General features: G+C 44.3%; 1 protein-coding gene across 13 annotated transcripts in view; it reads left to right on the top strand.

Annotated features, from left to right (window-relative positions):
* Ptprt (protein tyrosine phosphatase receptor type T) overlaps positions 1–14,345 on the top strand; it is a 1,081,821-nt gene extending 1,067,476 nt beyond the window's left edge. For 12 of the 13 annotated variants that reach the window (XM_041670836.1, XM_041670844.1, XM_041670837.1 and 9 more), the window contains 4 exons: positions 1,187–1,312; positions 2,410–2,573; positions 5,706–5,841; positions 6,711–14,345. In XM_041670836.1, the coding sequence (XP_041526770.1) occupies positions 1,187–1,312; positions 2,410–2,573; positions 5,706–5,841; positions 6,711–6,764 (480 nt within the window). In that variant the 3' untranslated portion in view covers positions 6,765–14,345. The remainder of the gene's footprint in view (positions 1–1,186; positions 1,313–2,409; positions 2,574–5,705; positions 5,842–6,710) is intronic. The other variant, XR_005976047.1, reaches the window with a different exon arrangement.
* Positions 14,346–15,356: the final 1,011 nt, after the last annotated feature.

The raw sequence follows: 15,356 nt of genomic DNA on the forward strand, positions 1-15,356 counted from the left end.
CTTTCCCAAGAAAACCCTGCCTCAGAGGAGACCACCACACTAGATAGGCAGGGAGCATCTCCATGCTTCTCAGAGACCAGAAATTTGAAGGAGTACGTGTTGCCTTTCCACAGACACCCACACTAAACTCACCCAACAAATCAATAGTCACAGAAGAACACCCATCCTCTTTGATGACACACTTATACAAAAGACCACCTAGGGTCTCACACCCAGGTTCCTCGGCCTCTGCAGTACTGCACTGGACTGACAGTATTCTCAAGAAGTATTCTGAATATTATGGTATGTCTAGCTGCATCCTAGCCTGTTCTCACAGCTGGGATGATCAAAACTGGCTCCAGACATTGGGGGACAGGAACAAATGGCCTCTAGCTGAGAGCCACTCTCTTAGAGTGAGGGGTAACCATGGCTCTGGCTCCCAGCTATGTGTGTAATTCCCAATTCTAAGAGTTCTGGGAAGATAGCAGCAAGCTCTCTTGGTACCAAGTAAGTGCTCTTTCTTATGGTCTGAAGGAGACCCACTTACCCTCAATTAGCACCTGAGAGCAGAGATCTGAGTGGCAAAACCCATAAGCATTAGAGCCTGGATTTGGAGCTAAGACTGTCCAATGCCCAAATCTGTACTTTTTTAAACAATCAGTCTGAGTATATGACTGTGAACAGTCACTGTAGACTTTTCTGGAAATGGAAATGGTTGGCATAATAAAAGCCAGATTGTGCCTTTGACAAAGACATATCTTCACAGTATAAACAAATATTTAGTAGCTCCTTCACTTGGAGCTACGAAAACCCTGCCAGCACAGCTTTACAGGTAAATGCTGTTCTCCCCACTTCACAGGAGAGACAACTGAGGTCCAGACACTGTTCTCCCCATTTCACAATTGAAAAGACTGAGGTCCAGCAAAGTAAGAAATAATTGAAATCAGCACAAAAAAAATGTTTTTAAGCCCCCCCACTTCGTTCAAAGCTTCAGCATTTTAGAACAAAAGAAATTGGACCTGTATGAAACAGGGAAGTTTCATACGGTTTGCTTCATAAGACTGGACCTTTCTGGTCATGTGTCCTTCTCACAATAAAGGCTCAGTGACAAAGAACATTTATGTGCCCCCTTCTTTGACCTTGGCCTCCTGTGACCTCTGGGGTTTTTTTGTTTGTTTTGTTTTTTGTTTGGTTTGGTTTTCTGCAGCTTTGTATGCAATACTGGCCTGAGAAGACCTCCGGGTGTTATGGTCCCATCCAGGTGGAGTTTGTCTCCGCAGACATTGATGAGGACATCATCCACAGAATCTTCCGTATCTGTAACATGGCTCGGGTGAGTGCAAAGCCACCATGGCTCCCCGTTCCCCTTCTTTGCAGAACAGATGGAGGCTGCTGGGAGAGGATCCCACTGAGCCAGCCAAGAGTCTGTTCCTCCCTCCTGATAAGCTCTTCCTTAGGGAAGTGATGTCTCTGCTGATTCCGACTCCAGACCCAGCAATGGCTGTAGCACAGATAGAGCGGCATCCAGCCTGCCAGCTGCCTATTTCCTGACACTCTAGCAGCCGTGTAGACAAAACTTCCCAGACATTAGCTCTTCCACACTCTGGCACACTGCACTGGTACCCTTCGTTTGGATCTTAGGAGCTTCAGACCAATTCCTACTAACATTGACACGGACCACAGAGAGTTGCTTACAAAGGGATACTTACTGGTTGAATTCTGGGTGGGAGGACACATTAAAAATCCATGAAACAATGGCTAACTACTCTTGCTCTTCACTGAGAGCTCGGAGAATGGTGGATCTGCGCTCTATGCGCTAGAATCCAGTTCACGAGCTTTGGGTAAGGGGCTGGAGGTTGAGGAAACACACACACACACAGAGACAGACACACAGACCTCCAGTCACTGGTACAAAGCCCTTCTTTAATAGCACCATAGAGGCTTAAATACCCAGCAATCAATGGCCAACAGGTGAAAATCCCATCCTCTGATCCTCTAGGCAAGGCACAGCTTTTAGTAACTTCAATTAGAAAGCTCTAGCAGGGAAGAGAAGCTGAAGGGCAGGACTCCAATTGGTCCCAACAACGGTACTCGGTCTCTGCCCTCAGTTTACTACCAAAGAGAAATCAAATATACTCCAACAAATGACCTTCAAAGAGAAAGAATTCTACTTGGCAGAACAAGAAAAGTGTTCCTAAAGAAAGGAATATCTGAATTGAGTTTGAAGATTGGCAGGACTTTTCAAGGTGTAGAGAATTTAAGCAGCATGCACAAGGGGTATTAGGTATAAAGACACTCCGTGCCCATAATGGCACAGCTAAGGCCCCCACTCTGCCTGATTTCTACTCTATTACAGCCCCCAGGGAATCTGAAAGGCTTGTATCCCCAGACATCCCCAGCAGAAGAGCCCTAAACAATGCTTATTCTCAGCCACAGGATGGTTACCGTATTGTCCAGCACCTCCAGTATATTGGCTGGCCTGCATACCGGGACACACCCCCTTCCAAGCGCTCTCTACTCAAAGTGGTCCGACGGCTGGAGAAGTGGCAGGAGCAGTACGATGGGAGAGAGGGACGCACTGTGGTCCACTGCCTGTGAGTACCACAGAGATGTCTCCAGAGCAGTGTAGCGATGGGTGACAGAGTATTGGAAATTGTTTCTGGTTGCATATGCCAGTCCTAGGCATCATAGCAACATTCTTTATAATATAATTTATTGATTTATTTATTAATTCAAAGGAATTAGAGTCCTTTAATAAACTGAGGTGCCAGTTTTTCTAAACTATTTTTGTATGACATATTGCTGAAGTGGAATACTATAGGCAGACCACTTCCCGGTGCTCCCAATACAGAAGTGAGTTCCACTGTCTAAAAGGAGGTGTGTGCACCATTCTACTAGGTACAAGAAAGCTTGGGATAAAATGGGTCCCACTGACCAGAGCTCCCTTGTGTTATTTCCTCAAGGAAAAGAAAAAGGATGGTACTATATTAGCTTGATTTAAAATTTAGTCAGGCATTTAAAATGAATCACCTCATCCCATCCGCGAGGCAGATACTATCATTTTGCAGTAAGCAAACAAAAAGCATAGATGGGTAAGGGAAGAGAGCAAGAGGAACTCAATTAAGCAAGCCGGTGTACTGTCTGCTGTCCCACACTGCATCTAAGAAGAGGGAGGATGAAGAGCATGCAGGATGGGGACCTCTTGGACAATATGAGGACGGCTTGGACTTGCTCACGGTGTCAGCCTCCTGGGATATCTCTTACCTTGTGCTTAGTAGGAATAGGGACACAGAGAGCCTGAGAGGAAGACACTACTCCAGCAGATAGATTTTTCAAAGCCCTGGAATCTGTGTCCCCCCCCCAAGAGGTACAGTGAGCTTAAGACTAGCCACTGGAATGGTCTTTGCTTTCTGTTTTGGGATAGGTACAGCTCAGTACAATGGGCCCCATGACATTGTGCTAAGCAGAGATCAAGATCCTTGTGGCTCAAGGATTGTGGCTGGCCAACTACATCATCAAAAATAAAAAAAAAATTTAAAAAGTACTTAATTATGTTACCCTTGTTTTCCCATCTGTCCATTTGGGTATGTTGAAGCAGATCATGTTTAGAGCCTGTAGTTCTCATGCATGAAGCATTTAGAAGAGAATAATATATCTGCCAACAGAGAGATTTACAAATGCCATAGCAGAAAATATGTGAGTACAATTCCTTAAGATGTCACAGAGTCTACCATGAGGCAGGGTTCTATGAAGAGTTCAGACCTATACACAATCTGCAGCCATAAGAGATGTATGCAGGCTATCTACAACCGCCAACTTGTTAGAGCATCATTTTGGAGAGAAATGACTAAAAGGCCTTCCTCTTTTAAAAAATCGTGTATTGCAGAACATCTGAACCACGCTTTTATCTTCTTGTCAGAATAATTATTTCTTGTGTGAGTGGAGGCATTAATTATCTTTTATTGGCTTCAGAATTGAGTTGTCTTTTCCAAAGTCGCTAATTGTTCACTTTCTTCCAGATAGGTGGTTCATATGTGTCAGGAAGGTCAGAGCTTAGAGCAGGTTAAATACACATGTGCGCACTCAGAGCTGAAAAGCTCCCACCTGTAGAAACTTCTGTATAAGGATACAGTTCTGCACGGACTCCAGGAAGATACTGTATGGTGTATCTTCTCAGGGTGATGGACGATGTCAGACATGCCAAGCTGTCTCTAACTATATATCACAGAAACTAGAGGCTGTTTTCCAACCCTGGCTCCCTCCAGTTCCTTCCAACACATTAGATGCCCCCTCATTAGCACAGGACAATGTCCATTCCTCAGGACTCCCATGAGGCCCTAAGATGATGCATCTTTTTTCCTTCATCCTCTTGGTCCTATGTTCTATTTCAAAAGATACTAAACCTTCCTGGGAAGGCTTCCTACACTCCAGTGTTTTTATTTCCTAGTCTATGGGGGCAGGAGTGGTTTCTTTGGCTGGTTGGGGGTTTTTTTGCTTGTTTTCACCCATTCTCACCTGTTCTAGGTGACCAGCACAGTGTGTCATCCTACTAGTAGAGAAATGGACAACCTTGGGGTCCCCAGGCATCATGACAGTCACTGAAATACAAGCACCCACCAGTTAAGGGAGGATGGTTTTGAGTATTTGAAACATCTGGTTGTTAGGCTTCCTGTAGGTGAAACATCTGGGAGATTTGACTAAGTGCCTTCATTTCTGCCCAGATGTTCCTTAGACACAGACCATTACATGAAATCATTAGCTGCCTTTGGCAGCTCGCCCAGGAATTCAGAATCAGGTAGGTTCCTGAAGAGGCTTGTTTCCATAAGGGTAATTTATGGAGCTTCAGAAAGAAAGAGCAACTGAGGATGACCATTCCAAGAATGCTCAGTTCCTATTCCCAAGACCAGCAGGACCCTATTTAAACAAGATTTATAAGGAGAACCGTGGAATTAGTCTGGTGTTTCAGATATACCAAGCCAATGTTCCAAGACCACAGCCCAAAGTCAGGGGTAGCTATCCCAAGACTCAAAAATTACTGTTGTCTTTATTAGAAGATAGAGAGAAATAGTAATAAAACTTCCTAGTGACTTCCATTGTTTTCAGTGGATGTCTGGTAGAGCATCCTTTTGGGCATGGATGTAGGTACCAAATGTACAAAGACACAATACCATCCTGCCCTGAGAATGTAGAATAGTGTTCCTGGAATGATTATAAAATGCTCACAGAGCCAAACAGACATCATTCTAACTAAACACTCAAAGGTCACATAGTCTAACATCTCTAATAAATAAATGGGGAACTCAGGACACAAACCAAGAAGTGCCTTTCCCAAGGTCAAAGAGGATTCAGAGCCCCAGTGAGATTTAACCCAAAACCCATGACTCAACTCAAGTTTCTTTTTTTTTTCTTTTCTTCTTCTTTTTTTTTTTTTTTTTTTTTTTTTGGTTTTTCGAGACAGGGTTTCTCTGTGGTTTCGGAGCCTGTCCTGGAACTAGCTCTTGTAGACTAGGCTGGTCTTGAACTCACAGAGATCTGCCTGCCTCTGCCTCCCGAGTGCTGGGATTAAAGGCGTGTGCCACCACCGCCCATCAACTCAAGTTTCTATGGTTGTCTGCTCACACATCTGCTAGGACAACTACTCCTTGCTCCCACGATGCAGCGTTAGGATCGACATGTATCTGAGTAGGGGGTCCTGGGGATTTGCTTACCCATTCACTCTGGTTTAGAAATGGAGGCGGCCGCAGCGGAACCTTCTGTGCCATCTGCAGTGTGTGCGAGATGATCCAACAGCAGAACATCATTGACGTGTTCCACATCGTGAAAACTCTGCGCAACAACAAGTCCAACATGGTGGAGACACTGGTGAGCTGCCAACAACCATGGTCCAACAGCCAAAGTCTTTCTGTTCCCAGGACCTGAAAAAAAATGTGTGTCCGTAAACAGGACACATCCCCAACAACTGGGTCTTATTTGAATACCTGTAGTCTATTCTCCTGGATGATACTGCCACTTTTCCTGTGTCTTTCCAACACCACCAACTTCTCTTTCCTGCAGGGCAATCTAAAGAGTAATCCCAGTCCACTTACTTGGTTTTGCTTTCTGCCTGCTCCTTAAAATGCCACTAATTCAGACATCAAGGAAGGATTCTAGAATAGTAACCTGTGAATTAGGTTTTCAGTTCAGCCCAAGCCTATTCTAACTCACTTACACTAATACTTTACAATATAAAGCATTAAACTGGGATGCTTTGGAGAAAGGATAGTAAAGCTAGTGGGAAGGCAGAGTCCAGATGTTAAGATCTGGTACAATGGTGGAGACAACCCATCAAGGAATTTGACTGTAAGTGTCTTTATAGCTGCTCAATGTGGTCCAGAGACTGGTAGAAGCAGCAACACCTGGGAGTTTGTGAAGAAGGTGGTATCTTGAGCCCCATCCCAAACTGGCTCAATCAGAATCTTCATTTTCAATATATAATACCCTTGCATGTTCTGCCTTGGTGTGCAATGTAGTAATTGAAAGGGCATGATCTCAGCTGGACAATCTGGGAAGCATGAGTAGAAGCAGGCATCAGTCAGGATGCTGAAGGTTGTCTGGACATGGAATATGGATTATTTCTATTTGATGTTTAGTGTGGGTGCAGACAGTTTTCTCCAAAACCTACCTCTCTAATCTAATGCATTCTTTTATTTTCTATCTCTCTCTTGTCTCCATCTCCCTTCTCCTCCTCTCAGGAACAGTATAAATTTGTATATGAGGTGGCGCTGGAATATTTAAGCTCCTTTTAGCCCAGTTGGATGGGAAACCTGCCAGAGTCCAGAGGCTGTTTGTTGCAGCTGACCCTCTTTTTCTGTGACTGACGATGACTGGTCTCAGGAGTTCGGAGGTGGCACACCTGCCCAACTCCTAGAAGAAGACTGGTGGTCTCGTGCTCTGCTGTGGGCTCTGCAGCTTCTGGCGGGTCTTCTGTAGCCGTGGGAGATGCTGCTGTGATGGGGCCCGAGCTTCCCTTCTACACCTGATGACATGGGGCCCACAGAAGTTTACACTCAAGCAAGGCCCTGGACTTCCAATCCCCAGACCTCTTGCTTTTGTTCTTTCTGAGTTTGTCAATCTCATGACGAGCTGACTGTGCGGGTGCTGGGGTATGGGGAGCTGGCCAGCCCTTCCCTTGCTGTCCTTAGGAGGACTGGGGGTGGAAGTTCTTCTCCATTCTATCTTGCAAAAGACAGTAGTTTGGGGATCACTGGGTTATTGGGTTCTACAGTCTCCTATAAGGGTCTCTGGCATGAGACACTTGCCAGTCTGTATCAGTGTGACTTCTGGATAACCCCTAGACCATATCAGGGGTCCTCTTCATTTCACACCTAACCTATGCTGGGTTTGACTCATGACTACCATCTCCAGCCAAGACCTGACCTTCTGTATTCTCCTGGCCAACCAGCTATTTCCACGTCATACTTGGGCAAGGGTTTCCTTTGCTTTTCCATAGTCTGTCGGGGAGGAGGATTCATAGGAAATGTTGCAGTACCTTTTTATCTTTGTAGAAAGGGCCACTCTCCTGGGCAGGTTCTGACTGGCCTCTATGGTATAACCCTGTGCTCCCTAGGTGGTACTTTCTGTATGAAAGACAAACAAGAAAAGCTTTGATTGTTCTCCCAAGTACATGTGAAAAGAAACCATTTGAGAATATAAATCCCGCATTCCCTTATGTCAGAAAAAAAAAAAAAGGAAGAAAAGAAAAAGGGAGGATGGTAGTTTTAGTGTGGCTGTAAAATACTTTTCTTGGGCTTATCATGATTCCTGGCCATTCCCTTGAAAAGTCCCACTGATGACACAGCCGTTGAAGAAGTGAGGTGGTCCTCCAGGGATTGGTCTCTGATTTGGGGGGAAATACAGAAATAGCTTTATAATTTGTCTCTCCAAATCTGAACACTTTCCTAAAGAAATCCAGCTGCTGTTTTGAAAATGGCTACTGTGGCCCCCAGGCTGGTTTCTAATACATTAAGCAGGTTTAGCTCCTGGAATTCTTAGTCTTGCCCAAAGCATGAGTAAATTCAGAAAAGGGAAACATTGGTGAAGCTTTGCCGCAAACCAAGTGCCATACTTATCCTCTCCCATATGACGTCTCATTGCACCCCTGGAAAGGGTTTGCATCACCTCCATTTTGTAATTGAAGGAACCCGAGCACCTTCTTCAGTGATGGAATTCGGGATTCAAAAAGACAGGTGATGGCAATGAAACCTCCCTGCCATTTTCTTCATGCTTTCTCAGCCACGCAGTTATTTAATGGAAGAAAAATAAGGCCAGAAACTTCTGAGCAGAGAGAGAAGGCCATGAGCAGAAAATTTAATTCTTTCTTTCTGCTACCAGTTTTTCTCGGTAGCCCAAACTTTCGGAAATATTTTTATTAACTCATTCCCAGTTCCCCGGGAAAGCTAATCTTATCTAATTTCTTCATTGCTAAAAACAATTCTCATGTTCCCTCAGGGTACAAGGGAGCCAGCCTGGGAATCTCTCTAGCCTGGGCTGAGCCACAATATTTGACAGCCTTAATAGCCAGGGGTCTAGAAAGGTCTATCTTGCAGACTGATTTAGCCACAAAGTATGAGGGACACAGAATCCAATAAGGTACGCGTCTTGCCCTTCAGGCTCCCTGTATACTAGGAAAGTTGAGCCACATTGTAATAGTGGAACATACAAGCGTTCAATGAGCCTAGACATGAGAGTAACTCACTCTGCCTAGCAACACCCATTCCAGCTGGGTCTAAACAGATAGAACAGAAAAAAGGGAAAGTCAAGCCAAGGGGGTTAATGTGCACAATGGTAAAGAGAAGTGAGAAAGTATCAGGAGGGACAGATGGTGAGAGGTCTGCCCAGCTAGAATAGAGCACGACAGGGATAATAGCAGGAAGGTAGCCAGAGCCAGGGAGGAAATGTAAAGAGCACGGTCATCGCCCTGCAGGCAACAAGAAGCTGGCAGAGCTCAACAGTGATGCACTCAGCTTGGTTTGGGAGAAGGTCCTCTGGACAAGTAGTACAGCATCTTATATCTGAACCAGTAGTACAGCAACTTGGTTTGGGAGAAGGTCCTCTGGACCAGTAGTACAGCATCTTATATCTGGACCAGTAGTACAGCATCTTGGTTTGGGAGAAGGTCCTCTGGACCAGTAGTACAGCATCTTATATCTGGACCAGTAGTACAGCATCTTGGTTTGGGAGAAGGTCCTCTGGACCAGTAGTACAGCATCTTTTCCTTTCATCAGACACTGTGAAAACATCCTCCTCTGTGTGTGCTTTTAATGTTACCTGTGCGTAAGTGTGTGTGTGTGTGTGTGTGTGTGTGTGTGTGTGTGTGCGCGCGCGCGCGTGCGCGCGCACGCGCGCATGTGCGTGTGTTCATTATTTTGTTGCTGGAACAAATATGGACTGGATCATGAAACTCAGCTCTTGTGTAAAACACCAGGTCTCTACTCTACCATGGGGCAGGGTCAACAACCCTGACCTCTAAACCTACAAGGACAAGATATGAAAGGAAACCAGGAAGTCAACTTCCATTGGCATGAGCCCAGGACCTGTCTAGAAGTCCAAGAACACCAGACCTGATCAAGGAAGGCTGTCACTTTAGAGGTTCAAAAGAAAATATCTCAAAGCAAAGGCAAACGAAGGGGTCCCATGATTCATTCTTCTCCTTTGATGGGCCTCTTACCAGGTAGATTTGAGTCTATCCGCAGGCCCCAGCCCCTACTGGTCCTTCTGGTTTCCTGTGGCTCTTGTCTTCTATTCCAAACGGACTTTCCTATAGCCTGCAGGAGTCCGTAGCATAACCAATTAGCATGTTGCATGCTATTTCCTCAGATCTTGGACAGTCCCAACAGGAAGCGGGCAGAGGAAGGATTATTTCATAGAAATCCTAGAATTCATTCTGCTGAGAAAGGGGTGAAAGAGCTGAAAGATAAAGATGACAGTGGTCTCTATCATTTCAAACAATGGGAATTTGAGAGTAAGTTCAGGGGGAAAGAAATGTGTGAAAATTCAGGCCATGCTGAGGGAACTCTCCAAGGGTTAGCCCATCCCCTTATTTTCTCATAACCCAGTCACCCTCAAAGAAAGTGGTCTTAGGCCAGTGTGCACAAAAAGAAAATGAGGCACATGGACAGAAATGAGATTCTTCAGATTCAGTGGGAAACATGCAGAAGTGCTTAGATGAAATGAAGATGGTACTAAGGAATTTATAAGGTTTTTCTTCCCAGGAAACCTCCCAGGGAAATCCACCTTCCAAGAGTCTCGTCTCATTTCTATTATAGAATGAGCTCATCTTTACATGAGCAAAGAAAGGGTACCAAAGAGAATCCTCACTTAGCAAGATCTTCCTATTGGTCTCTATTGGAATATAAATGGATAAGGTGTAAGATATAAATGAGATACGATCAACTGTCCTCACTTGGGTGTGTTTATGGCCTACATGGCTTCATGTTGGACCACAGCTGCATCTCAACATCATATTATCGTACTGATAGGATTATCGTGGAGGAGGTAGGGGCCTGTCAGCCACTAGACAGCCATAGCACAGCCCTTTGTATAGGAATGGAAGAGGCCACTTGCTTCAGGTATTTACCCTCACTGTGGGGCTGAGCAATCAATGTCACCTACTCTGTGGAACCAGCAGACTCTACTGTAGACTCTAAACCATGAGTTCACTCTTCCAACACTTCTGAAGTGTCTGTGACTGTGGCAATCACTACTTTACTGGCAAGGGAAAAAAATCTAGAGAAAGAACTCACTTACCTATATAAGCAAATTTTACCTGGTTTCTGAGCACAGAGACAATATTCTTGCACCATGGTATCTGGGATTTTCCCACTCTTAACAACAGAAACAAGAGTGAAAGTAATGACTCAGTAAATAGTGATAAAGCCCAGGGAAGACAATGGTCAGCTTCAAATTCCTTTAGAGCCTCATGTTTTACATTCATAACATATTTAAATTCCATTTGCTAATTTATTCTCTGTAGTTTAAATATGACTGCATAAATATATATATATATATATATATTTTTTAAATCTGCCCTTTGTCTCATACATCTCTCTGATGGACCTTGGAGAATGATATCTCTATCCAAGGTATAGTACCTAGTCTTGTTCCTTACTTCCAAGGTCAGTTCTCACTCAAGTTCACATCAACTTATACTCCCCTAGGCACACTCATTGCTGTGTGCATATCCTGACTGCACGGCTCCTGACATTCAGCTTAGGTCTCTTCTTGCAGAAGGTTCTGCAAGGTACCTACTGAGAGACCAGAATAATGAGGACTTACCTACCAGGCATGGTGAAGGTTGAGCCCACAAAACCCAACAGACAAAGGAGAAACAAGATGTAGTCTTACTCAGAAGATCCTTCACTATTGGGAAGTGCCTATTGTCTTGGTAGAGTCCTGTGGCTTTTGATATGGGCAAATCTTAGGATATATGTCATACAAACATTTGGAATCTTAAACACCATTTGCTTAGCTCTATACAATCCTTGGGTTCCTATAACATCCAGCACTCCAAACAGGTACCACTAGGAAAGACAGACAGATCACTATGGCATGGTACACCATGGTAAGTAGGATAAGAGCTTGCTCTTTGATTTGAACTCCAACTTCACCATTTTTGGACATTAAATTATCAGGCTGAACAATACATGGAAAAATCCTTGGCTAGGTTAGAAGTGGTTAATCAGGAAGGCTAGGGTAGGAAAATTGAAACTCAGTGTCTTCTTAGAAGTAAGGATGATTATGGGATGTAGAGCTGAGTGATAAATGATGTGGGGGATAGAATAAAGAAAGTCACCCTTCGTTAGCCTGTAGCTGGCCACCCCTGCTAACCATCAGCACCAAGCTAAAACAAGTTCCACAAGATATGTCTAGATCCAAGGCTAAGCATGAACAATATGTTGATCCAATACCATAAAGTCAATAGATTATACTGAGATGAGTTACCTAAAAATGAGTCACCAACCCAGGCTGATAGGCAAAACAAAAGATAAAATGGAGAGATAACAGTGTCATTTGAAAGCCTTGACTTGCCTTTCCCATTGGCCAATCAATGTGAAGCCCTCCTTAGCCTCTTGCCAGCTCTAACATACAGCCACATATAGCAGAAAAATGGGAAAAGTAAATTCAACCATAGACCAACTGAGATTCTGCCTCGTTTGTGTGGGTTCCCTGTGTGAGATCTTCCCTAGATACATATCAAAATATCAAAAACTACAAAACTCAGAGCCTTCCCTTTACCTAACATGGTGTCATCTTTAAAATCCTATCCTTTCTGAATGAGAGAGAGAGAGAGAGAGAGAGAGAGAGAGAGAGAGAGAGAGAGAGAGATGCTGGTGGACAGTGGGAGAAAAGGAATAGATCTAACTCGAGTTTTCTCTGACACATATTTCCGGGTCGTGGAGCTAATCCTCAGAACACACCACAAATATCTCTGTCATTTTTCTGTATGAGAATAGGCTCTTTGAGTTTCTTGGTAATCATGGATAGACTCTTGTATGACAGTGGCTATAAACTGTATTATGGAGACCAAGACCACCTCTTGCATACCTCCTAGCAATGTCCACAAGGGGCGGAAAAGCTATCAAAAGACCACAATCACCCCTAAATTCCATTCATGAATATTAGGTGTCCCACAGGTGGAGTCAGCATCCACACTGATAGCCCCGCAAACCTGATACCCTTTTACCTAGCATGGATCCACTTAAGAGCTTAGTGGTGGTCCGCCACAGCTGGTACAGGAGATGGTCAAGGACTGGGATGGAAGACAATCTACTAGAAAAGACTTTGAAAGGTGGTTAACAATGAGGCTTCCTTCTGGATCTGAGAACCTCTCTAGATGGTAAAATGTAGACTCTGTTTGAAAGTTCAGAGAATGATGCCTAAGGGCCCTGGAATCTTAGACAGCAAAGTAATGGTAGGAGATCTGGGCCATGGAGGGTACCTAATGTGGGTCATGGTTCTTCAGTGAGAATAATTTCTAAGGGCTTTGCGTGCATATTCATGTTAGTCTAGAAAAATGTCACCCTCCTGAAGGGACAGGCAGGATACCAGTATCCATAATCTTCATAAGACTGCGGATGCTTGGATAGAGTCATGCAGAGTTTGCTACCTTGGTGACTCCTATGAGGGGTGCTAAGATGAATGAAGAAACAGGGCCTGTGGAAAAGAACTTGACGACTGCCAGAGAGGCTAGCTAACCATTTCACGCTTCCCAGCGGAAGCTGGACTTCTCCATCTGCTGGTGTGAAGTGCAGAAGCAGCATTGCTGTGATAGACTTCAAAGTCAGTTTCGCCTTTGCTGGGCAAATCCTCCCAGAGTGAGAGTCGTGTTTGAACCCGTCCCTGCAAACTATAAGCTAAGCAGGTCATGCTTGGTTTGGGAGGTGGAAGCCCCCCTGCTTTCCAATCAAAAGGCAGCCCTAGCTGCGCATGGTTACTGCCAATCACAGGGAGCAGCTCCTTGGCCATACACCTGATGCTTACTGAGAAGGACAGCCATCACCCAGACCCACTGGCCATAAAGGTTCTCAGTGACAGCCAGAACCAATAAAGGTCCAGGCAGGAGTCGTAACAAGACTTTGCTTCCTGCTAACTCCAAAGGTTGATTCAGCCTTCAGTCCCTACTCAAGGCCTGCAGGAAAAGATTTCAAAAGCACAGTGACTCTGTGGACACCCGATCATAATCATTCCCAATGCATACATTTTATTACCAACTGGATCTCGGGATAGCCCAGGTTAACTCATATTTGCAATCAGGCTCAAAATCACATTCTACCTTCTCTCTCCACTCTATATCCTAGTAGCCAATCAAAGGTCCAGTCATAGCTTCTATGGTTGCCTTGGCTAGTGGCTACCAGTACAGCTCTCCACGGGCTATCATGAGGTCCCCAGTCTATACTAGGGAGGCTGACATTTTCATACCCATGTGGCGTATGATATCACATGAGACCAAAGTCTCCACACTATTTGACGCCTCCACAAATTCCAGTGGCCTGCACTTGTACAGTTTGGGTGTTTGATAGATAAAGCACGTATGAGAAGAGAAAACAAAATAAATCAACTTCAAAAAATAAAGCCAGCACTGTGCTGTCGATTTTTTTGTTTTGTTTTCTTGTTTTTTTTTTCCTTTTTCTTTCCAGTTCTAGCTTCAAAAAACAGAAGGTAAATAATGTCAGGTCAATGAATATCAGATATATTTTTTGACTGTACATTAAAGTGACGTGTAATCTTTTTACACCTGCAAGTCCATCTTATTTATTCTTGTAAATGTTCCCTGACAATGTTTGTAATATGGCTGTGTTAAAAAAAATCTATACAATAAAGCTGTGACCCTGAAATTCATGTTTTCCTAAGATATTCACACTTGTGTCTTCCTGGGAATGAGGGGGAGATGAGAAGAGACAAATTGAAATACAAGAATTAAAGATACTACTATCAGCTAGATTTATTTTAATTTGCCTCTTTAACCCTACAACCATAACACAAGGCATGCAAATGAGAAAGTTGAGGCATAGCAATATCAAGGGACTTTCCTATAAGTGTACACTGAACTAGTAGAAGGGTTGTATTTTATGTATTTAAAGCAGCGTGTCCTTGACTGTGGTTCAGAATACTGGCTTGAGAATCAATGGGACATTTGTAAGCAAATATTTTTAAAGTATCACTCTGTCTCTCTGTAAGTGTGTTGCTCTGTGTGTGTGTTTGTGTGTGTGTGCGTTCATATGCCAGGGAACAACATGTAAAGATCAGAAAGACAACCTTGGGGGGTCAACCCTCACCTTTGACCTTGTCTGAGAAGTGGTCTTCTGTTGTTCACCACTGCAAGTGCCAGGATAGCTGGCCCAAGAGCTTCCAGGGATTCTCTTGCCTCCACCTTCCCCTCTGCATCAGTGCACTGAGATTGTATGTGTCTATCACTGCATCCAGGTTTGTGTGAGCTCTGGGCATCCAAACTGAGGTTCTCACACTTCCCTGGCAAATGCTTTTACCCACTGAGCCATCTTCTCAGTCATGCACACTTTGAGGTCCTACATCAAAACTTCGGAGTCTGCCTGTTAGCCAACTACTCGTGTAGTAAACCGTCAGTTAGCTACAGCTACATAATAACCAGCAACAAAATTCAGAGATGCAAGCCTTTTATAGCATTCATCTGGGATTCCAATTCAGCAGAATTCTCTTATACATTCACCGTCCTGGGGCTCTGCTCAAGGCCAGGCACATTGGCTGGTATGGCTGAGTTCTCTGTACCTCTTATCTGCTCCCCGCTACCTAGCCTGGGCATATGGTGATGGCAGGTGCATGATAGACAACATCTGACTAGGCTTTGCTTGAAAGATACATGC

The sequence above is a fragment of the Microtus oregoni genome, unplaced genomic scaffold (assembly GCF_018167655.1).
Source record: "Microtus oregoni isolate MIOR12 unplaced genomic scaffold, Mior012 000020F_ref0000438, whole genome shotgun sequence".
Classification (NCBI taxonomy): Eukaryota; Metazoa; Chordata; class Mammalia; order Rodentia; family Cricetidae; genus Microtus; species Microtus oregoni.